We start from the raw sequence: 25,933 nt of genomic DNA on the forward strand, positions 1-25,933 counted from the left end.
TTTTGGAGGTAAATTGGCAACATTAGCTTTATCCCTTCTGGTTGTAAGTCCTAAAGTACCTGCAACATATTGTAGAATATAGCCATTGTTCAGTGTGTTTTCTTCAGCATCATCTTCATCTGTTATTTAATTTACATTGGGTGGAATAATCACTAGAACTTCTTCAGTCGTAAGTCCACACGGCTTGGTTTTATCTAATCTGAATTGTAAAATGTGAAAGGCAATATTTCATTCTACTACCTAACCAGGAGAACCTTTCATACAACATAAAGAAAACAAATCTTAAGAATGTAAATCATAATTCTGGTATGTAAGATGAGAAAAAATAGGCACATCTACAAAGGAGTGATAATGTAACATGTCTTTTTCTAATTATTGGGACACATAAAATAAACTGACATTGCACTTACTTCAGGAAATCTCAAATATACTGAATGTTACATTGACATTCATATGGTCATAACAAATTCAGTCAGATGACTAAATCACAATTCATTGTTGTACAGAATGTACCATCAGGCATACAGTGTATCCAAGTGCAAAGACAGAAAAAGGGCAAATTAATTTCTTTCCTAAAACAAGCTAATTAGAGAAAAGTCATTTCTTTTCAATTTGCAGGCATTATAGTAGTCAGTTCAACCTTCAGGTACAACAATCGTAGCTAACATTTTCAATGCTTATCTGCAAATAAGTAAAATATTTGCATCCCAAAAAAGGGACAATGGTGAATAACAGGTTAAATTTATTGAACACTTCACTTCTTCCTCCTAAAGCTCTATGATCTTTGGGTGTTACAAAGTTTATGAAACTTTCATAAACTGCCACTCCCATACCCCAAACACTAAATAACAGTTCGGACAAGGTTGCACAATCTGCCGTTTCATCAACTTCAGTTTAACATAACCCATTTGTATAATTTCTTTCGAAATCAACTGATGGCAAACACCATGCATAGAGTAAGCAGCTCTATCCAAACTGTTTTGGCAAGCCCCAAAAAGACAAGATTATTGGTTTTTTCAGTACGGTCCTTGACTTGAGCTCCTAATTGGCATACTTCACCCACCTCACGTGGATGCCACCCTAAGCAGTCCTAACGCAATACACTGCCCCCATCCAACTCCCAATCCCGCCCCCCCACCCCCCCACCCCCCCCCCCCCAAATCCCAATCCCCCCCCTACCCTCCCCCCCTCCACTCATCCACATGTGTCCGTTGCCTGACTTTAAACTTCTGGGATGCTTTGTCGAGTGATAGTCCAACAGTCGACTCATTCTAAAAACATTGATCATTTACTGGGTCTGATAGTCAACCCATTCTAAAAACACTGATCATTCACATACATGGGCTGGTGGCATAAAAAAATTAAATAAATTGATTTTTGATTCCAGTTCTTACACACAGCAACCTTTTCTGTGACTGATGTTATCTGGAGGCTGCCGCCACAGAGTTCTCAACGAATAGTCACCATCAGTAGCACAGAAAAGCAAAGTATAGAGAAAATCTGTCAGTGAATGTGAAAAGTTGAATTAATGGAAATAAGCATGTCTTATTTTCATTGTTGTATGCAGATTGGAATTGGTTCTGCAAACATCAAGTGTACTTGTTACATTGACAGCTGCTGCTCAAGATTGAGGAGGTCAGCAAGATATTAATTATTGTCTTACACATTCAAGGATCCTGGACTAATGATGCGGATGTCGACAACTCGCTAGCAGCATCTGATAAGTGGAAACTGTTTTGAAGGAATATTGGTTAAGGCACTGTAAACTACATTGTTCTAATCAGTGATGCAACAACACTATAAATTGAAACAACAGTAGTTTTCCTTGGTCATTCAGTTTACATGATTGTAAACAATCATACTGCAGTACTATTCCACTTTATTTTCAGTAACATTCAGAACAGTAATTAAAAAGTTGGCTCCATTCATTATTATTTCTTTTCATAACCATAAAAACTTTGAAACCCATTAATTCCAATACAGTCGTTTTTGTAATGGAAGTGCTAACAATGATGTAAGTTCGAACTACTTGGAATTTGCTGATGATCTTGGTCTTCGAGACAACAATGTTCAGGGCAACAAGTTAAACCACTACAAGAAATGGCACAGAAAACTGGTCTCAGAATACCATTTCAGAAAACAGAGATTATGCTACCTGACCCACCACTTGTGAAGAAAATTACAATAGGAGAACACGAAATCAAAGTTGTAGATCAAATATAGATATATAGATGGAATTGTAACTTAAAATTTAAATGAGAAACCACCATGGCAAAGCTGAGCAGTTCTAGGAGCTTCAGTCTGGAGCCGTGCGACTGCTATGGTCGCAGGTTCGAATCCTGCCTTGGGCTTGGGTGCGTGTGATGTCCTTAGGTTTGTTAGGTTTAAGTAGTTATAAATTCTACGGGACTGATGACCTAAGATGTTAAGTCCCACAGTGCTCAGAGCCATTTGAGCCACCACAGCAAAACGGAATAAAAAATGAACAAAGCAAATTACATTCCGAAAAACGCATACAACAAAAAAGCCTATCAATAAAGGCAAAACTTAAATATTATAAAACAGTCACACTACCAGAAATAACTTACACAGCTGAAACCATCTTCAAAACAACTAATGCACTAGAATTGAAAAAAGTACTAAAGGTAGAAAGAAAATTAATTAGGACATGCATATATCAACAATATCAAGTAAATGTGCATTGGAGAATACCTTCAAATGAAAGAGTATACAATAAAATAGAACCAATAATGAGTACAATCAGGAAGAAACATATCTCAGTCTTTGGACATCAGATGAGAATACTAGTAAGAGGACAGTAGAAAAATTGTGGAATCACAAGATTGAAGGAAGATATGAGAGAACTACAAATTGTGGTAGATGACCAATAAGCAAAACAGAGAAAACCAGACTACTGCAAGATGCTCAAATTGGGCTACTAACAAAGATCAGTAAAAGGGCAACAAAAAAGAGTGATCTCAGATAAAGAAAGAAAGAAAAACCTGAAAGAATGGAGTATTGTCAGAGAGAAGAGAAAAACAACCTGCATATAATTATAAATTGAAATAATCCTTGTACGTCCACTGTACTATAGAACTTTCTTATTGATTTATTATTGAACTGCACTGTATTATTGAATAACAGCAGCCTGCATAAACCTTTTTATAACTGATTAGAGTGGTCCAATGAAGGCCATAAAATAAAAGTAAATAAATACTAATGAGATAAATGTTAAACAGTTTGTTTCTTTTCATTTGCTTTTAATTACCAATATTTCTTTGTTTATGTAGTCTGTAAGTGTTTACGTACATTAGCATGTTTTGTTGTTCTTCATTTAACCTCGTATGAATCATCTTGCTTTGCCAATGGATTTTGTGAGCTAAGTATTAACCAGCATTGCATTAGTAAGAATAAACATTTCACAAGTTGTTCACTTTGTGTAGAAGAATATTTTATCAGTGGTAATTTCAGCTAATGGGTGATCATTAATGTTATAGTTTCTTAGGTATTTACTAGCATGTGTAAATGTAACGTTCAGCCAGATTGAAGAAAAGTAGAGGACTGTTGGTTTCATTTAACTTAAAATTTGTGGGTGCAGTAAATTTAAGGGAGACAGGTAGGAGTATTGTCAGTCTGCGTCACTGAACACAGGCAGTTAGAGCTCAGTAGATATTTGAAGAGGTACGATTTCAAATGATAGTTTTATTTTGTAATGTCCTCTGATCCTTTATCACCACAGTACTTAGCCATTATCTCAAGGTGATACCTACAAAATGAGTATATTTGCTGCATCCTGCCTCCTCCATACTGTGATCTCTGCATGCTGCTTCCCTCCACTACCCAGGTGCATAACACATCAGTTGGAGTGGTTGGGGTGTTCATCATGGAAGGCTGGTCAGGAATCCTAGTCCCTCAGTGCTTCTGTAGCCCCAGTCGCATGAGGAAATGGTTCTCAGGCGATGCTGTTATTTTAGTTGGCTGAGTGTTGGGTTCCGAGCTTTATTTTGCCTGGAGTTGTTGTCTCTGTTGATCAGCCCATTGTCCATTCAAATTTCAATAGTGTCCCACATAACAGAGTCACAGAATGATGAGATCTGTCTCAACACTTCATACTTCATTTAGTCCCCTGTAGCCATTTAATGTTCTGCAACCCCAGATTTTGCTAGATGCATAAGTTCTGTGTGTCCTGCTTGACTGCAGGGGACTCAACAAAGTGCAAAGAAACATGTATTAAGACAGACCTTGTCATTATAGGACTGAGTTCTCATGGAGGCTTTCAAAATTTGAGTGGCTGATGGCGTGTTCAACACACACAGTGGTTACACCCTAAGCAAAGGATATGACCCAGTGTTGAGCGAACTAAAATCACAATATTTTCCGACAGTCATTTCCAACCCTGACAGAGATGACAGAACTACTGAGGGACTGGGGCTCATGCCAGCGTCCAGTGATGTCCATCCCCCCATCACTCCATTTGACTCATTGTGTGATCAAATAGGGGTGGTGGGAGAGGGGGAGGGGAAGGGGGGGGAGAGATCCCAGTATGAAGAAGGCAAGTTATAGCAAAGACACTCACTCTACAGGTATCATACCTGAAGATGATGTCATGGTACACTGTTGAAATATTGTGTTACAAAGACGACTCTACCCTGTTGGACACCTGAGAAGTACAAACAGTTGGTAATATGCTTCATTCAGACCATGAATGCCAAAATATCGTTATGTTTACAGACTAAATGAAAAATAATCTTACTCACTGCCTTTTAGTATCAGTTACAAACTTTTGTATTATGATGGGCAAAAGTACAACAGTTTCCAATAAAATATGTTTAATAATATATGTACATTTTGTCCTTTGGGGTATTGCTGCAACTATTTTTTAATATTTCTGAATCAGGCAGTTGGGCAGGAGAAAGTATTTCCAGTACACTGTTAGCACTTCTTGAAAAGTAAAAATTAAATGTGATGTACTAAAAAGACCATCTTATAGGTATCACAACAGATGGTACATCAACAGTGTTTGCACCTTATGAAGGCATAACCACTCTACTGTATAATTAAAAACAAAGATTCCAAGACTTACCAAGCGGGAAAGCGCCGGCAGACAGGCACATTAACAAAACACACTAACACACACACAGAATTACTAGCTTTCGCAACCGATGGTTGCATCTTCAGGAAGGAGAGGGAAAGACGAAAGGATGTGGGTTTTAAGGGAGAGGGTAAGGAGTCATTCCAATCCCGGGAGCGGAAAGACTTCCCTTAGGGGAAAAAAAGGACAGGTGTACACTCGCACACACATACACACACATATCCATCCGCACATACACAGACACAAGCAGACATATTTAAAGGGAAGTCTTTCCGTTCCCGGGATTGGAATGACTCCTTACCCTCTCCCTTAAAACCCACATCCTTTCATCTTTCCTTTTCCTTCCCTCTTTCCTGACGAAGCAGCCGCAGGTTGCAAAAGCTCGGAATTCTGTGTGTGTGTTTGTGTGTTTTATTTATTGTGCCTATCTACCGGCGCTTTCCCGCTTGGTAAGTCTTGGAATCTTTGTTTAAAAATATGTATGATCAGATATGTTCCCCCACTGAAATAATTTCACCCTCACTGACCAAAACCTCTGACCAACTGCCCAAAATTAAACCTCTCACATCAAACATACTAACCACTTCCTTCATTGGCTCTCCACCATCGCCACCCTTTTAAATCTTCAGTTCCTTCCCATCAAGGTTGCCACCACTTCCCTGTACACTAAAATCACTCATGTCCATGGCCTTGCTGCTATTGAACACTATTTCCCCAAATGTCCTTCAGGCTACTTCATTCCTCATATATTTTACTAATTTAATCATAACATGAGTCCCTCTCCTCCGAGGGAATGTACAGGAACAAATCCATGGCTTAGCTATGAGCACCTGCATAGCACCCTCCGGTGTTGACCCGTTTTATATAGGCCACCTAGGGGAAACTACCTAGCACCCCAAAACACCAAGCCCCTGGTCTGGTTCATGTTCATTGATGATATCTTCATGATATGGACTCTGGACCAAGACATTACATCACAACCTCAACAGTTTTTCTCCCATATGCTTCACTTGGTATTCTTCAACCTGGTGTGCCACCTCCTTGGACATTGATCTCTTCCTCTCTATTGGCTCCAGGCACACCTTTGTCCATGTCAAACATATCAACCACCAACAGTACCTGCATATCAACAGCTGTCATCCCTCCCATGCTAAAACGTTCTCCCATACAGCCTGTGTAACTGGTGATGACATATCTGTAGTGACAAAAATCTCATTGCCCAGTAGTCTGAGGTATTCACAAGGGACTTAACAGACATGCACTATCCCCTACATCTCATCAAGAAACAGAATTCCCTTGCCACACCCCCAGATACACCCAATCATTCCACCCCCCCCCCCCCACCCCCAAGAACCAGCTACAAAGGAGTGCCCTTTTATTGCCTTGTAACACCCCAGACTGGAACAACTGAACAACATCCTTCATCAGGGCTTCATCTACCATCATACCCTGAAATGAGGGACATTCAGCCTAAGATCCTTCCCACCCCTCCTGTAGTGGTGTTCCATTACCCATCCAACCTCCACAACATCCTAGTCTATCCCTTTACCAACTCCAGTCCCAACCCTCTTACCACAGAGGACGTATCCCTGTGGAAGACCCAGGTTCAAGACCTGCCCAATTCTTGTACCCAGCACATCTTATTCCAGTCCTGTCACACGCTTACACTACCCCTGTCACCTGTGAAAGCACTCATGTCATATACCAGTTCTGCTGCCATCATTACACAGCTTTTTATGATGGTATGACTACCAATTAGCTTCCACCAGTATGAATGGTCACTGCCAAAGTGTGGCCTAGAACCAAGTCGACCACCTTGTTGCAAAACATGCAGCTCAACATAGTACGTTTGATTTCAGTGGGCGAGTCACAACCCAGGTCATATGGATCCTTCCTGCAACCACCAGCTTTTCTGAATTGCAGGCTGACCTTCAGCCTTACAACATGCTCTCTGCTCCTGAAATTATTCTGGACCCAGCCTACAATAACCTACTGACCCGACAGTCTCCAGCCAACAATTTCACCTTCTCCCAGTTCACATTCTCTCACCCTCACTGTGTACCACTTTCTGCCAATAAACACACTAATCCTTTCCCCTTTCCCATTGTCTGACCACATATTCACAATGACACTTTCTTTCATGCTTAAGTTTTCTCATGTTGGTGTTTACCAGTTGTAAGAAAAGTTTGAATACTGTATAGAGGATATCACTAAAATACAATGGCAACTGAATTGTTTCTAAATGTCTGCTAGAAAACTCTTGGGATGGTGATGGGAACATCTTAAACTTCAATGAGAACATGTTATTGGATAGCACCAATCATTTCTGTTTTGTATTTTTGTTTCCTTCATAGTACCAATACTTACAACAACCACAGCTATTTACTCTATAAAAAATATTTTGCAAATCTAAGTTCTACAGCATGTGAACAAGTGGCAGTTCAAATGTCATGTGACATCTTAGCTGTAGTGAGCAGGAATCTTTGTGCCAACTGGCTGCAGAAAGTTGCTCACTGTATCCAAATGCACAACCTTCCATGTGAAAGGGGCCGAAGACTCTGTGCTTGCACAGATTCACTGTCATTACCACATGGAGAGGCAGAAATATGAAGGAAATTGTACTGAGCCATCAACCTTCTTTAGTCTCCCTCTCTCCTCTCTCTCTCTCTCTCTCTCTCTCTCTCTCTCTCTCTCTCTCTCTCTCTCTCTCTCTCTTCCCTCCCCCTCCCAACCCCTTCAATAGTAGCACAGTGCTTAACTGATTACAGTAACAGAAATAAGAAGAGAGAACAAGCCTCACATAGTGAACTGACAAGAGATACACAGTTGTTTCTTGTTGTAAGTCAAGAACATGCCATTTCAAAATATGTGGTGGTGATTAAAATTGTTTAAAAAATGTGAAAAAGGTATACACTTACATAAAACAACAATACTGCAAACATGAACTAATGTTTGTGAGTACCCATTAAAATTTTAGAAAAGCCTCATACTTATGTTCTTTATATGTCTGCCTGTGGATTGCTTATGGAACTAAAATATTCATTGCAAGAAAAACTATGCTGAAATATAATAAAGTCCACAACTTTACTTGCATTTAAAAATTTTCAGATGTGTTGCCACGTTGAGCAAGTGAAAAGAATTAAAGTCATACTTGCATAAATAAACTGTTACAGGAGAAATACTATTCATTATTAGTCATTTAACATCAGTTACTGGATAAAGGTTACCTCTGGAAATGCCTGTATATGTGTCTTCACTTACATGCATCCTTGTTAATATCATATGTTTTCTAATGACATTAGTCCACCTTCAATCAGGTTGTTTCTGTCTTTTCATGGAAGTCAGTATAGAATGCCCTTGACATCTGCCATCTACTCACCTGGCTACATGTCATGCCCACCTCCATTTCATTTTTACTGCACTCATAATTATTTCTTAAACTTAATTCTGTTCTCTGATAAATTTGTTTGTTTTCTTGTATTTCCTTGCTATGTGGAACATGCTTCTGTCCATTATTTTCAACACAGGAAATAGTATTTTAAGAGAGTACAAAACCCTGTGGCCAACATAAGTGTGACAAGATAGTATCTTGAGGGGAAAGTCATAATCTATACTTTCATATGTACATGCCACCATTACAATCATATTAATGTGGATGGTACATTACCTCAACATGTCTGAATCATTTTGATGATAATGTTATGGAAGGTATGTTCCTTGTTTTAAATACATGTTGATAACTACAGTATAAACTCCAGTAATTGTGCCTGCTCATATAACATACTTTTAGTATCTCATAGACTGAGAGTGTGTAAACTAAGTGTAGAAACACTAAATCAAATACTTATTCTGAATAAGAATTAAAGGGTTCTAATAAGATACTAGTAGTAGTAGTAGTAATAGTAGTAGTAGTAGTAGTACTTTTATTCATCCATAGACCTCTTTTACAAGGACACTGGAAATCTCTTAGTATTAGAATTTAAGAAAAAAATAAAGTAATTCACATATACAGACATCTACATTCTTACAGGTCTAGTATGACAACGATGGGACTAGTAGTCAACCATGGCCTTATAGTAGGAACCGTACCAGCATTCGCCTGAAGTAATTTAAGAAAATCACATAAAACCTAAATCATGATGGCTCGATGAAGACTGGAGCATCCACTCTCCTGAATACAGGGGCATACTGTTCAAAACTGCCTCACTCGGTTTATCTCTAGTGTACAATAATTTTTTGCAAGCAGGTTATATTAGAATGTATTGCTTAATGTGTAGTTTTTAACTGCCATTTTCAGTGAATTTGTTTTAACAATTTCTTTAATATTCTTTTGCAGTTTACTGTACAGATTTACTTCTTGGCAGAAAACCCTATTCTGAACTTTGTGTTTATTCTTTCTTGGTAAATGTAAGTTCAGCTCAGATTTTGTTTCATGGTCATGGACGAGCTGTTTTTGCAGCAATTATCAGTGTTAATTCTGATGTGTACAACTAATTGGTAAATATATCCACAGGGTAGAGCTAAACTCCCAGTGTTTTGAAAGACCTCCGCAAAGAGCTTGATTACTATTTTTGGTTATTATTCTTATGGCCCTTTTCTGCAGTTTGAAAATTGTGTTCCTATTTTGTGCAGTTGTTCCCCAGAAAAGAATGCCATAACTAAGAACTGAGCATACATGTACATAGCATATAACTAAAAGACAGTGATTGTTACGCACTGATGTCAGGACTAGGGTCACAACATGCTGATGACATTTTGTTTGAAAGTTTCTTCATGTGCCCACACTATTTCAGCTGCAAATCAATAGTCATTTCTAGAAATTTTGCATTTGTTACATAGTCTATAGTGGTGCTATCTACATTTGATTTAGCTGTTATTTTCCCTCCTCAAATTAAAATCCATTGTATTAGTTTTCTTTACACTCAATGTCACTTTGTTGCTTATTGACCAACTGCAAACTTCTTTGAGGGTTCCATTTGCTTTTCTGCAAACAGTTCTCCTTTTTCCTCTGTGACTATAATGTTGCTGTCATCAGCAAAGAGAATTCTTTTCTCCGTGACTAACACTACAAGCAGAATGATTAAGAAGAATGAACAATGAATGATTTTCCAGAAATTGAGAACCTAATCCAAAATGATAAAATATGGGAATGTACATCATCTGAATATGAGATCATTGTTTCTTATCAGTAGACAGCCTGATTCAGTATACAAAAATTATAAATTACATTTGTATACTGAATGCAGCAAAGAAGGATCACACTCTTAACTCATACAACAACATAAACTTAATGAAACTAGGATATAAAGATAATCTTCTGAGCTATTAATTTGTTTAAATCTTTAAAAAACTATTTCAGCTTCTCCCATTGGAAAATAGCATGATATCACCAGGAAGTTTTGTTGGTCCACTGGGTGTGCTTAACAGAGCTATGGTTATCATCATATTTCTCTTTATTGTAATTGGATTATTTGGCTACATGAAATATGGAAATGAAGCACAAGGAAGCATAACACTTAATCTGCCAGCTGATGAAATGTGAGTAACAAGCAAAAGTGTCATTTCTGTATGCTCTGCTTTATTGTGTATTCAAAAGTGGTTTTTTCCCTTCATGATTATCCACACACACAAGCAGGAACAAGTTGGTGTCAAAAATTGAATTTGATTCTTTTAGCAGCAGGATATCAAACACAGTACAAAACAGAGTGCAAAATTCTTACTCAAATCTTCAGTGACATCAGTCCATGTACAAAAGTATGTTACTAAAACAGACAGAAAAGGCAATGTCTGTGAAACGTGATTTGTAAACAAGAACAATTTGGGAGAAATTAAGATCACAGAACAAAATATGAGATGCCATCACATTGTTAAGATACACACATCAGAAGGGTTGCGTGAGCCTCACATGGGGAATATAAAAACATGTCAGCATTAAAGTTAAGAAATGAGGTCTCTTGCTTCAAAACTGGCCATGTCACAAAATTTATGAAATGAGTTAAAGTTATAAATTTCAAGTATATCACTACAGGTGAAACTAGATTATGCTTCAAAATCAACCATGTCTCCATGTTACAGAACACTCAGCTCTTAGTCATTCAGCACAATGGACCAAGACTTGCAGGCAGTGGATTAATAACCAGGGACATCAAGGAATAAGCAACAGTCTTCAGTTCACAGCATCTTTGTCTGCAATCTTGTGATGCTAGATTCTGCAGCAATGTGACAGATCAGTAGGCAAAAGAATTCCTTATGTTGTACAATCTTTGAAGTTATTGTATTTCATTTATACGTTGGCAATATGAATCTTTTGCACTCATTTCCATATTCATGGGCTTCTTACCATAATAGGATGAAAGAAATCCTTTTTTGTAAGACCCTGTATTGTGACATTACTGTGTAGTGTAATAAGTACACTGGTAATGAAAAATCCAATGTCATCTCTGAAGTCTGTGTCAAAGGTTCAGTGAAATGCCTGATATTGTAATCTAAATGAGAGCAATTTGAAGACTTAAAATATTATGCAGCAAGTGTGAACAATGCCTATCATAATAATGATTCTGTTTAAATAATTTATTATTTGCAGGTCATTTTATTTTTACTGTGTTGAGAATCTAACTGAAATACAACATTTTACTGAGAGAAATCCTATTTTGTATTCTCAGTTTTTCAATGTTTTTATTGATATGTTGTTATCCAGTTCATGCTGACACACTTTTTTTTATTGCTAGAAGGAAATTAATTGCAATGTCACTTCATTTTCATTTAACTGTTTTTCTTAAGGTTCCAAAATTTAAAGAGTACAGTGTCCCTAAAAAAAGTAAAATTATAGATTAGATTAGATTAGATTAGATTAATACTTGTTCCATAGATCATGAATACGACACTTCGTAATGATGTGGAACGTGTCAGGTTAATAAAAGATGTCTGTACAAGAAATTACATTACACAAAATATTGCATGACACTAATGATTAAGTTGTTTTTTTTTTTTTTTTTTTTTTTACTTACTTTATATCTAAAAATTCAGCCAATGAGTAGAAGGAGTTGTCATCTAGAAATTCTTTTAATTTATTTTTAAATGTTAGTTGGCTATCTGTCAGGCTTTTGATGCTGTTTGGTAGGTGCCCAAAGACTTTTGTGGCAGCATAATTTACCCCTTTCTGTGCCAAAGTCAGATTTAACCCAGCATAGTGAAGATCATCCTTTCTCCTGGTGTTATAGGTATGCACACTGCTATTACTTTTGAATTGGGTTGGATTATTATCAACAAATTTCATAAGGGAATATATATACTGTGAGGTTACTGTGAGGATCCCTAGATCCTTAAATAGATGTCTGCAGGATGACCGTGGGTGGGCTCCAGCAATTATTCTGATTACACGTTTTTGTGCAATGAATACTTTTCTACTCAACGATGAATTACCCCAGAATATGATGCCATACGAAAGCAGTGAATGAAAGTAGGCATAGTAAGCTAATTTACTGAGATTCTTATCACCAAAATTTGCAATAACCCTAATAGCATACGTAGCTGAACTCAGACGTTTCAGCAGACCATCAATGTGTTGCTTCCAGTTTAACCTCTCATCAATGGACACACCTAAAAATTTTGAAAATTCTACCTTAGCTACAGACTTCTGTTCAAATTCTATATTTATTACTGGAGTTTTGCCATTTACTGTACGGAACTGTATATACTGTGTTTTATCAAAATTTAAAGAGAGTCCGTTTGCTGAGAACCACTTAATAATTTTGTGAAAAACATCATTTACAATTACATCACTTAGTTCTTGGTTTTTGGATGTTATTACTATACTTGTATCATCAGCAAAAAGAACTAACTTTGCATCTTCATCAATGTGGAATGGTAAGTCATTAATGTATATCAAGAACAGTAAAGGACCTAAGACCGAACCCTGTGGGACCCCGTGCTTGATAGCACCCCAGTTTGAGGAATCAGCTGTTTTAACATTACACGAACCACTTATTTCAACTTTCTGCATTCTTCCAGTTAAGTATGAATTAAACCATTTGTGCACTGCCCCACTCAAACCATAATGATTTAGCTTATCTAAAAGAATTCCATGATTTACACAATCAAAGGCCTTTGAGAGATCACAAAAAATACCAATGGGTGATGTCCGGTTATTCAGAGCATTTAATATTTGATCAGTGAAAGCATATATAGCATTTTCTGTTGAAAAGCCTTTCTGAAAACCAAACTGACATTTTGTTAGTACTTTATTTTTACAAATATGGGAGGCTACTCTTGAATACATTACTTTCTCAAAAATTTTTGATAGAGCTGTCAGAAGAGAGATTGGGCGGTAGTTGTTGACATCCGACATATCCCCCTTTTTATGCAATGGTTTTACAATGGCATATTTCAGTCTATCAGGGAAAACACCCTGCTCCAAAGAGCTATTACATACGTGGCTGAGAATTCTACTTATCTGTGGGGAACAAGCTTTAAGTACTTTGCTGGAAATGCCATCAATTCCGTAAGAGCTTTTACTTTTCAGTGAGTTTATTATTTTACTGATTTCAGAGGGAGAGGTTGGTGGAATTACAGCTGTTTCAAACTGTGCAGGTATGGCCTCTTCTATTAATAGCCTTGCCTCTTCTAGTGAAGATCTAGATCCTATTTTCTCCACAACATTTAAAAAATGATTATTCAAAATATTTTCAATTTCTGATTGTTTGTTAGTGCACTTGTCATTCAATTTTATTGCACTAAAGTCTTCCTGTGCTCTTGGTTGCCCTGTTTCCCTTTCAATAATATTCCAAATTGCTTTAATTTTATTATCAGAGTTACTGATCTCAGACATGATACACATGCTTCTGGACTTTTTAATAACTTTTCTTAGTACCGCACAATAGTTTTTATAATATTGAACAATTTCGGGGTCAGTACTCCATCTTGCTGTTAGATACAGTTCTCTTTTGCGGTTGCAAGATATTCTTATTCCTTTAGTTAGCCAAGGTTTTTTATATGTTTTCTTGGAATTATGTTTAACTATTTTCTTGGGAAAACAATTTTCAAATACCCTTAAAAATGTATTGTGAAATAAGTTATATTTCAAGTATATATAAAACTGTAATAAAACAATCAAGTCAAAATTTAAATTATCAAAAAAATGGGTTCATTAGGATTTAGATCTCACAAAACAATAGAACTGTAATATTGAATCATTATGGATAAAACTATGAAAGAAAAACATTTGTGACTGTCATTTTTTTGTATCTAGTATTTTTTTAATCCACTGAAAATGTCTTCAGTTTCGATACTACCCTCGTCAAATATTGGCTTGCTATTAATTTATGAAGAAATGTTATGCACACACCAGTGCTTCATTCAGAAAGAATTGTGGCATTAGTTTCTGAATGCAACGATGGTGGTCCTCTCTCATCGACATCTGTAAACCTGTTCCACTTTACTCATCCTGTAAAAAAAATAAATGAAATAAAATAAAAAGTAAAAATAGTTAGCTGAAATTACAATCCACAGCAGTCCCCTGCTTTGAGATATACTTCAAAATGTCTCCAATTAGGCACCATAAAAGCCATTGCCTATGCAAAAAGCGACGAGAATACAAGCAGTACTTTGTTCCCATGGTCAATATATTTAGGAGAAAAATGGGTTCCAATACAGCAGTAAGTTAGCTGCACATCAGAGATCAATAAGTATTTTCTGAAGACGCTGGCCAGGACCTGACAAAATAACTGAAAGGATATGGCCAAGTTGCCAAATAGAGTATATCAGATGATACAATCTCTATGGCAAATGTGCACTTTTACTTTGATGGGGCAGCCAGGCAGTGGTTTGAGAATGATGAAGAGAAACTCAGTAGCTTGGATAAATTCCATACATGACATAGATAACAAAATCTTACACTTGATGAAAAGTCAAAGAAGACATGTCCCAAACTCATCTTGTAAAGGATTTTCCAACAAAAGAGGAATTCATGAAATGATGCCAGCACACCAAGGAAACACAATAGAAGAGAGTCCCAAACAAGGTCCCTATGGCAGTTGTGGAAAACCACCATGATCTTGCCACTCTCTACACTTGGATGTGACAGAAACAATACATCTTTCATACCAGCTGGTTGTGTCCGAAGAGAGAACTTGGCCAAGTTGGACTTATGCCACAGTCATCAGTTGACAACCCACCTTCTGAGTAATACAGAGACAACCATGTCCTTCGTCAAATATTATGTCATGTAGAACAGACATTTGGAAGACAGAGGCCAACTTGCTGAAACATTCCCACTGTAGGTACCCTGGATATGGTTTATGCAACTGCAGAGAGAGAAATCGAGTTTTTGATGACTACTACACTGCCAGATGCCAACCATTACAAGAGTTTTATTCATGGCAGTCAACTGGATACTACTATAGTTCATGGGGGGAGACGGGGAGGGGGGGGGGGGGGGGCGTGAAGTCCTATACCATATCCTGGACAACACATTCACCAACAAGCTGTAGCCATTCCCCGTCACCATACAGAGGTACCAGTTGCTTGCCTATTCATTGTATTCAGGAAAACTAAGTGAGGTGACAATCAATGGAGGTGAGGCTGCCACAGATGAAACTTCTACATGGATGACAGTCACCAAGATGTCAGGAAATAATTGTTATTGGCATCATCTCATCATAGTCATTGACCAATGTATCAAGGCACTAGTAAACTAATTAGCTTCATTACCTGTAATGTCAAAAGCTTATCATTGCCAGGTAAAAAAGACAATGTCCTGTGATAGGAAAGTGATTGTGCTGAAAGTCACAAATGTGAAATATGTCCAACTAACACAAACATGTATTGGAGGAACAGCTATCAGTGACAGAACATAACCCTTCAATTTTGTCATTTCATCAGAATCTAGTCATGATATTATTCTCAGACAGACACCATTGGACCTTCAGAGAGCCCTTTTTCCTCTTCTTCTGGTCTTTGTGAAGGAGGATTACATGGCATTTCTGCATTGACTACTGATACCTTAACAAAGTCTCAAAAAACAAACAAATGTCTACCTATTGCCATGTATTCATGACAAATTACTGCTTGATTGCCTGAAAAACGTGTTGACTTGTGTTCAAACTGTAGACCTTAGTGAACAGTGACAAAATCCAGAGAAAATAATATCAGCTACAAGGAGATGTCAGATTTTTGTGGCACAAGTTGCCAGAAAGATATTTCATTGTGCTTAGGGAGGTGCTATAATCATCTCTAATCCTACCATCGTATGACAACTGTGCCAAAACAGAAGTTCACCCTGGCAGTAGTGGTTACGGGGTACCAACTAATAAACGTTCTGTAAGAAGAACTATGTTTCAACAGGGTAGACGTGGTTGCTCACTATCCCAGCTCAATAAATGCCAGCTATCCTGAAGTTTTTCCATGATACTCCAACATCTGGTTACCTGGGATTCATGAAGACCCTAGACAGGATCAGACACAGATACATCTGACCAGGTGTCTACCAATTCTTTAGACACTAGGTGAGCCACTGTAAGTAATGTCAGTGATAGGAGTATGTGCCACAGTTACTTCTAGGGCATCTGGTATCAATTCTTTCTGCAACTGCACTATTACATTAAATTGGAATCCACCTCTTTGGGAGGTTACTCAAGTCAACGAACAAGACTTCCTGGATAATGGTCTGCACTGACGAGCTCACCACTGATACTATCACAAAAGCTGTGGTGATTGTTGAAGCTCCAGATTTCTTTCGATGAGGCACAGAGCGCCCGCTGTGATGATACTTCATCATGGAAATGTGTTCCAGTTGAGACTATTACCAGAGATAATTTCACATTACGTCACTACACACACAATAGCTGCTTACCACTGAAACTTTACCTGTGATTACTTGAACCTTTGGTAACTGCGCTATGCATGGCTCTGTTTAAGTATAACTTCTCAATGGAATCATAGAATTACATGTGCTGTCAAGCCCAACAGGTAACATGCTGCAAATAGTAACCTGATGCTGTGATCCTGTAGTCAAATAGTCTATGCATAGGCTAGAATTGTGAACTGATAAAATAAACACACATTAAATAAAAGATAAATGAATAATTAATAAAATTGGTTCCATTATAACATCTAAAACAGATGCAGTCAACACTCAAGAATTATGTTTATTCAAATAAGCCACATCAAATAATGGAAAGTGGTGTTACAGTTACCATTTATAAAATGGCCAGGAAGATAACCTAATGAAAATGCAATGAAGTTGTGTTAACTGTAGTGTCTCATCCCTAGGCCAAGAGTGTGCCCTGAACCCCTGTCTGCTTCTTCACCCCCTTTGACAAGGCTGCTGGCAGAATGAGGTGATTTCTTATGGTGGAAGCCTTTGGTTGCCGATGCTGATTATTAATGAGAATCTTAGCTTCAGCAATTACAAAACCCAATATACAAAAACATGTCTGACTGAGAGTGTTCAGGACATTAAATGACATAATGTAGGTACAGGTGTAAATGGTACAAAACATTATCCTCCTGAGAGACCGGAAGAGCATGCTGATTATTAAGGGAACAATGGGGAAGTACACCTCAATTGCCACATCTGAAAAAGAATGGCAACAATACTTCAGTGGTCCCGAGACTAGTAAGAATGAAAATCCAGCTGTAGGTAACACAGCAGATGTGAATATTTATGTAGGTCAAATAATAGGTGGATTAAATACAAAAACACAAAAATATTGTGATGTGAAGCTCTATAAATGATGAATAGTTTAAGCACGCATAAAAAACAGAAATATTTATAAATCATTTAAACTGTTGTTGGAAATAAGGACTTAGGCCACAATAATAATATATGGCAACAGTTCATCCTATATTTGGAAAATGAGATGAAAAGAAATTGCAAATTGCAGGGGTACAAGCTTGCAATGTACAGCATTTGAAACATATACAAGGATATTACAGAGAATAGTTGGTGTAAATGCAGATGTGATTTACAAAGCCAGAAATGCACAGATTGTTTTTCTACCATAACTTAATTAACAGAAAAACATAAAAATTTGCAATTCAATGTTTTATTGACTATGAAAAGTCATTCGGCAAAATATAAAAGTCAAATTACTTCAGGTCATCTGGGAAAAGGGTCTTCTTCAGCATTTACGAATTTGTAAAATGTGCAGTTCAGAACGTATGTTAAAAATTTAAACAGACTTATACATGCAGAAATGATAAAAGAACTTATACTAGTGTGCCCCCTGTCATCCACTACCTTTAATTCATATATTAATGATGCTGTAGTTAAGAAAACACACAAGACAGTGAAAGAGCAGTGCAACAGTGCTCACTTATGTGATTCTGATACTTATCAGAGCTCCAGAATGTATGTGTTACCAGTAAAAATAATTCAGTATGAGCAATAACAGTGTATTTTCATATTTAGATGAAACCAGTATCTTGACATACTAACCATGTATAATACACATTTATATGGCCATGGGAAAGGGCAGAGGCACAGTTCTAGAAATATTACTGTTTTACTTTATATTCATAGTGGCTTTAATACAAATCATACTTTTTTTCTCTGTTGCAGACTTGCACAATCTGTGAAGATAATGCTGGCTGTCTCCATTTTTATATCACACAGTCTACAAAATTATGTTAACATTGACATCTTATGGAACAGTTATTTGAGTGAGAAGTTTGAGAAACGTCCTCATAAGATTATATTTGAGTATATTGTTCGTATTAGTCTTGTCACTATTACATGTGAGTATTGTATCTACATAGTAAAAAGTAAACTTTGAGCTTAGTGCCATACAGTTACGATACATAAAGACTAAGTGATACAGTAGCTGAGTTGAATAAATGAATAAACTCTTCATCAGTCCATTATGGTTACCTGTAGTTTCAGTAAATCACTTCACTTACTAGTCAGGATTGTTTACTTAAATGCATAGGCTTCTCCACCCAGAGTCAGTTAACATAGGAGTTGTAGGTAGTGGGGAGGGGCCATGGCAGTTATGACGATAAATAATCACTTGCACTCCCATCACTTACTATGAATACTTTTATCCTTGCAGCATGTACGTAATGCATGTAGCATAGAGCGTGTGCTACAGAGAACTGATCTGGCTGCAATACAATTGTTCTTGCTGTGGTAGGGTAGTGAGGGGGTAGAGCCAGTGGTTCTATGTCCCCAGAGGCATGGCTGAAATGTCAATTTATTCATTGACAGTTAGTTTACAATATCAAACGCTAACATACTTAGAAAAATTATGTCAGGACGGTTCCTTCAAAAAAGATAACAGTTGTCATCCTTCTGTGTCTGATATAATGCCCAGCCATAGATGACGATATTACCATATTATTTATTGCCCATTGCTTGCATTTTCACTCCCCATGTTGGTGATTTTACCTACTATTTATAAGCTAGTTTAGCTTGATATTATTTAATTATTTACTAAAAATGATTGGTTATAAAAAATTTTTCTTTTGTAGTCCTGTTGGCAGCTGCTGTTCCAAATCTGGAGCTGTTTATATCTCTGTTTGGATCCCTCTGTCTGTCAGCTATTGGAATTGCTTTCCCAGCAATAATACAAAGCTGCATCATCTGGAAGAGCAGTAGTGGAAAACTTAAATTTGTCTTGAGAAATATGAAGAACATCTTTCTGGTCTCATTTGCTTTTTTGGGTCTTGTTGTTGGGCCATATACATCGATATCTGATATTATCAAAAATTTAGTTAAGTAGATACAACACCAGATCTTATATTGTCAGTGATATTACTACTGCCAAGTTGTAAAGCTAGAAAGAGTTAGCTACAGTGACTATTACCTGTTAGATAAACCTTTTGTGTTTTTTACTTAGTGATCAGAAGAATGGATGGAAAGGACAAAATTGATACTAATTACTACTTAATTAAGGAACATAATAGACTTCTATTGGAATACTATCTCACATGTCCTTTAGACCTAAGACTTTTTGTCTGTTCAGTGACAAAATATCTTTACTAAAGTGATACAATTTGCAGATGTAGTCAACGGGAAGTTTTGCGACAAACACCAAAACTCTCAATCAAAAATATGTACTGTGAAGTACATGCGAGAAAGCATTCATTATGAGGTCACTTGAAAATAAATCTATCGTTCCTGTAGTCAAATAAAATTGAAAATGCTTGCTGTTGCAAAAGAGATCCTGATCAAGTAAGCTGTCAACAGAAATAAGCAAGTGCTTCTTAGTATAAATTTACAGTGAACCTTTACAGTTCAAAATGAATCTTTTCAGTTGTTAGATGAGCAGTATTGTTAAGTTAAGATGGTCCTGAAATTAACTAAAAGTAAACTGAGACGTTTTGTATTTATGCATTCTTCCACATTAGAACAAACCGGTTCTAGTTGTAATGTCCTGTGACTCTCATGTATTAAAGTTAGTACTATGACGAAGAAACAAGGAAAAATTTTCAACATGTAGATCCACTCTCTCTGCTAACAATACACAAAATGTAATGAATAGACAATGAATGGAATGCGTGGATAGGTAACTGGAAAATTTTTATGTTGTCCTTACACCAAATATGACATTAACAGACAGAGACAAAACTGGAACTATGGTACCTGTATAAATATATATCTGTTTAAATTGTGAATTGTGTGTGCTTTTTCATTCTTGAACATGACAAATTTTACACAACTATTAATGTGCAATGATCCTGTTGCCATTAAAGAGTTACTGATGTATGTTTTATACTTTACTGCATGTCTAATAAATGATACATGTTGTTCATAATTTTAAAAAATTGTATTTGTAATGATCTCATTTAATCTTAAATACCAATATCAATTTTCAGTTCTGGCAGAATGAACACTAAACAGTTCATTAAAACTGCTAATAATAAACTGTGGTGTTAATTTTTCACCTGATGTTAGTGATGCCATTGTTAACTGTTCAATATTTTGACTGATGCTTACATGTTTCATATTTCTCTAAGTAAACATGTTCAGATGTACAACCCTTAGCTTGCCTATATTTTTGATGTGCAGGATATTTACCTCATTTGCCAAAACATAGTGAGTATTTCATAAACGGATAGATAAGTGGCCACATGTGTAGTCATATGGGTTCCTGTCTGAGAAATTGTGCATATAAATGATAGATATAATATGAATACTCCAATATTCCTATTTGGGTTCAGCTTTGAAAGCTCCTGACAGCATTAACAGGGTCAAAGTAATTTGATCAGTTGACCTGTTAACCAGTAATGCCAATCTGCAATTGTTATCAGTAACAGAACATTTGACATTGATCTTTATGTTGGTGCACATATCACTATAAGGTAATGATGTATTAGAATGTTAGTTAACTAAAAAGCAAAGTCGCTGGACTACTTTTCTGTTTACACAATGTACATTGAAAAAGAAAGGTGTGTTACATTTGGTTTGTATCCTGTAAATATAGAAATCCAAAAGCTACATGGAAGACTATGCATTGAAAGCCTATTTCTTAAGATAAATAAGGAGAAAAGAAGAATTGTCATACATTTGAAAATAATGAGGGTAAGTACTTTCTGCTTGGAATAACAACTTGAAACCTATGTACAATAACTGTTGCCACTGAAGGTCATTTATAATAATTGCATTAAAGAGGTCACTAATGGGAAGTTTTCATGCATTCTTAGAAGATTTGAGCCATTATTATGTTACGTAGCAGACAAATAAAAAAAATTCTAACAGAGATTTTAAGACTAATTTTCTGAAAGAATCACACAAAATAAATGATTTTCAATAGTTACTAACACTTATAACCTAAGTTTTGTTCTAATTTTTCCACAAGAATTACACACGGAAGCAGTACACTAAAGACATGTTTGTCGGCGAATACATAATCAATAGAATAAATATTTACCCTGTAGTGAATGGGCAACCATGATGACAGCTAGCTGTACTAAGTAACTTAGTTGTTTACAGTGAAGTGGTACAATAGAAAACAGTTACAGTAATTAATGAAAAGACAATAGAAAGTTTCAGTGTAGCCTTTCAAGTAGCTGACAGGAATGTAACAGATGTCAGTTCTAAATTTAATGTATGTATAGGTCAGTTCTTATCCATTTTTAACAGGTTTCCTCAAAAAACATTAATGTATGGCACTGATAAGACAACAAGAAGAGTTGAGTGGCAAAAGGACTCGAAATGCTTTGTGTGAAGAGAAGGCAATTTTATTGAATAGTTAGGACAAACAGAGAAGTAGGTATGATTTCATGTTAGAAAAATTGGTGCTGTGTTACAGAAAGCAATTTCAGCATCAAAAAAACCTTTTCATGGTGTCTTAAATTAATCAGTCATTTAGATAGTAAAATTAAGCCTATATGGATAATAGCTGAAAGATAAATGGGTAAATCAGTTACGGGATGTGAAGGCTTCATTAGTAAAGAAACCAGCCAAATAATACCTCAGTGGCACTGGAAAATATTACATAAGCAAGAACGCTACACCTCTATGAAAGTAAGATGGTCAGATTCAATTGGGATATCAAAAGTATTTTTCCACAGAACAAGCTGTGTTTCAATTCCTAAATTAGACATCTTTCATTTTGCAGTTCTCAGTATTCTTCTAGAAAAGCCCAAATATAATATTGTCATAGACCTTGTTGGTGTAATGGTAATTATTTTATGATTGGCACATCTTATTTGAATGCCTTCATTATTTTATTTCTAAATAACATTTTCTTTTCTTAAAACTACATAATCAGAAAGATAACTATATCCAAAATTGTTGTTATGAAAAGTCTAGAAATTTATATCTTGAAATGTAATTCTTTGGAAATTCTACATTATTATCTTATAGCCCTGACGTTTTGGTTTCTAAACATGTGTAATTTTACTAAAATAATGTGTTAGTTAAAAAAATATTTCAGTTATAAAATGTGAATTTCCAGAAAATGCTTGGTGGGCTTTTCTAAATCCTAGGAATAAAAGTGCTTGCTCAAACTTGGACTATGTTAAATTATACATACATTATTAAACATGAAGACTCATTCTCTAACACATATTTTTATTAACTGTCTGACTTGTATTTTATGTTTATACTAAAAATTTAATAACTTTTTTTATAAGTGTCCTACCTCTAAATAGGCACTGTGCACAAAATCAGAGGAAGTTCAACTGCAGTTCAATAAATTTGCAATACAGTAGTAAGACAACAGTTGGACATCTTCAATTTGGAAAACCAAACAGAACAAGAAAACTCAATGGATTCTTCCTGACTGATCAAACGAACATTACATTGTAGACAGCAACAGGTGGGACAATGTACATGCATATAATTTGGAGACTGCCTTTGATAGGAAACTGATGGTAAAGAAGAATCTAATACTGTCAACTGTGACAATGTTTTACTGCTCTCTCCTCCCCTCTCCCAGCCATTGTGGTATGGTATTGTCATCAGAACTCTAAAATAAAAGGAAACATATATTTGTTTATCCTGGCAAGGTTAGGGCAATCTGTAACAGGGCATGGTGATGTGTGCAGAGTGCAGGGTAGTTTGTTCCAGAGGCAGACGGCAGTAAAAGCAGAAGAGTTTCTTTATTCTATTTTTTTTTCTTTGGGGGAGGGGGTGGAACACAACACACAGCTAGAATACTAGGTAAGTGAGACCTCATACAGCAATTATGCCAATATGGCATGTACTTGATCTGATGTGAGGCAGGCCTACTGGGTTACACCACATGCACTGAGGACCCTATGAGGTAGATACATTTGGTAGTCACATAACTTACCCAGCTGTAACCATCCAAAAAACAACTGGGTGCATGAAGCGCCTACATAGTCAAATAGCTCAAATAGTTGGATGCTGCAAATGTTACACACACACACACACACACACACACACACACACACACACACACACACACACACACACACACATCCTGTCAGAATACGTTCCAAAACTAGTGGAGGGGAACAGAGGCAAGCAGAATTTTTCCTGCAGTTTTTTTTTTTTTTTTTTTTTTGTCCAGATGAGGTGCTCATCTGTAGTTGCAACAAAGTTCACCATTTTATGGTAGGATAATGAACTTAATAGCTTCAATAAAGTGAGGCCAAAATAAACAATGGAGTTCCAAAAGTCTCAGTGGTCAGCCCCTTGCTGTTTCTGTTTCTCATAAATGATTTTACGACATCTATTCCACTAAAGTGAGGAAGTTTGCTCTCTTTGCAAATGATACATCTGTTCTAGTTGATAAAACAGCATGGTAAATGTTAAAAGATAATGCATTACATACAATTCCATGTGAGACAGAAAGAACATAAACTAAAAATACTATAGCATCTACAGAGTTCTTTAATGTACACATTCTAGATGTAGGGTATTTGTATATCTTCTCCATTGAAAATGTTCTTAATAAAAACAGAATTCTCTTCAAAACCAACAGTTGTTTCTTGACTACAATAAGAAGTAAAAGCAGAATTTGCACAGTTAGGAAGCAATTTTTATGCTTGTAGAGAAAAGAATATATCACTGAGGCAGGAAGTGTTCAGTACTCTAAGCACCATTAAAAGGCTTTTTCATGAAATAATGGAACTAAGGAGCAAATTGAAGAAATGCATGTTAGAAAAAACTTAAACTGTGAATTTCTTACTAATTAATTTTTAGTAGTAATAAACAATTGGTATGTAGTTCTATTATTGAGATGTCTAGTAGTGTATGTGCTAATAGCCTATAAATTGTTATGTTCTATTATAAATAAATATTTATTTTCCTGCATTAATATGTTACCTTAGTTAATGTGAGTTCTCAATGAATGCATCATTACTTTATGTACAAATGTAAATTTTTGGGAATATTCATTATTGCAAACTATGTAAAAAGAAGAAACCTCATTCCATGTCCTACTGCTGAAAATTCCTGCAGATTAAAAATGATGCTGGATAGGACTCAATATCCACAACCTTGCCATCTGCAGCAACACTCTTCTTGAATGAGTTATTCAGACTTGACTTATACAGCATTTTATTTATTTATTCATCCACAGACAATAAATACGGTACAGATGTTGTCCAAAAGTACATGCAAATTTATGGGAAACAATTTGTGGAAAAGAAACATACAAAATTTTACATTAAGTAATACAAAGAATAATAAATATAAAATTGTACAAAAATGTAGAAAGAATTCTGTTAAATTGCATATACTCACAGTACAAGACACAGTAATAGAAATGCTTATACATGTATACTAACAGTATTGTAACTGCACAGTCTGTTTGCCCTAAGGCTTCACTTTTGTCTTCCCTAAATGGGAAGCCCATATATTCACTGCAATAATTCAGTAAAGTTTTTACCACAATCAACAGCTGTCCATCAGATTTAAAAAAATTAACAGAAACTTTAGGTGATGAAAGACAGTATTTTCAGTTTTGCCTTAATATAAACATTATTACAATTATTTTTGGCTTAAATAATCATTTACCAACTAAAAATGTTGTTCAAATAGGCATTCTTTAAATTCTACTTTAAATCTGTTTTCTTCTCTAACTTTCTGATGTTGGCTGGCAGCATGTTGTAGAGTTTGTAACAATATGGCTCATATGTCTTTGTGTGTGTGTTCTTTTTGTTCACTGAGTATAGTTGTTGTTGTGGTCTTCATTCCTGAGATTGGTTTGATGCAGCTCTCCATGCTACTTTATCTTGTGTAAGCTTCTTCATCTCCCAGTACCTACTACAACCTACATCCTTCTGAATCTGCTTTGTGTATTTATCTCTTGGCTTCCCTGTACGATTTTTACCATCCACGCTGCCCTGCAATACTAAATTAATGATCCCTTGATGCCTCAGAACATGTCCGACCAACCGATCCCTTCTTCTAGTCCAGTTGTACCACAA

At 36.2% G+C, this 25,933-nt stretch overlaps 1 protein-coding gene across 5 annotated transcripts in view; it reads left to right on the top strand.

The window, feature by feature from the left end:
• Positions 1–21,527, top strand: part of LOC126266875 (proton-coupled amino acid transporter-like protein CG1139) — an 89,668-nt gene extending 68,141 nt beyond the window's left edge. Inside the window, exons 6-8 of one of the 5 annotated variants that reach the window (XM_049971523.1) lie at positions 10,452–10,630; positions 18,651–18,826; positions 19,571–21,527. In XM_049971523.1, the coding sequence (XP_049827480.1) occupies positions 10,452–10,630; positions 18,651–18,826; positions 19,571–19,809 (594 nt within the window). In that variant the 3' untranslated portion in view covers positions 19,810–21,527. Of the gene's footprint in view, positions 1–10,451; positions 10,631–18,650; positions 18,827–19,558 lie in introns of all 5 variants that reach the window. The other 4 variants (XM_049971524.1, XM_049971527.1, XM_049971525.1 and 1 more) reach the window with 4 other exon arrangements.
• Positions 21,528–25,933: the final 4,406 nt, after the last annotated feature.

This window comes from Schistocerca gregaria, chromosome 4 (assembly GCF_023897955.1).
Source record: "Schistocerca gregaria isolate iqSchGreg1 chromosome 4, iqSchGreg1.2, whole genome shotgun sequence".
NCBI classification, from domain to species: Eukaryota; Metazoa; Arthropoda; class Insecta; order Orthoptera; family Acrididae; genus Schistocerca; species Schistocerca gregaria.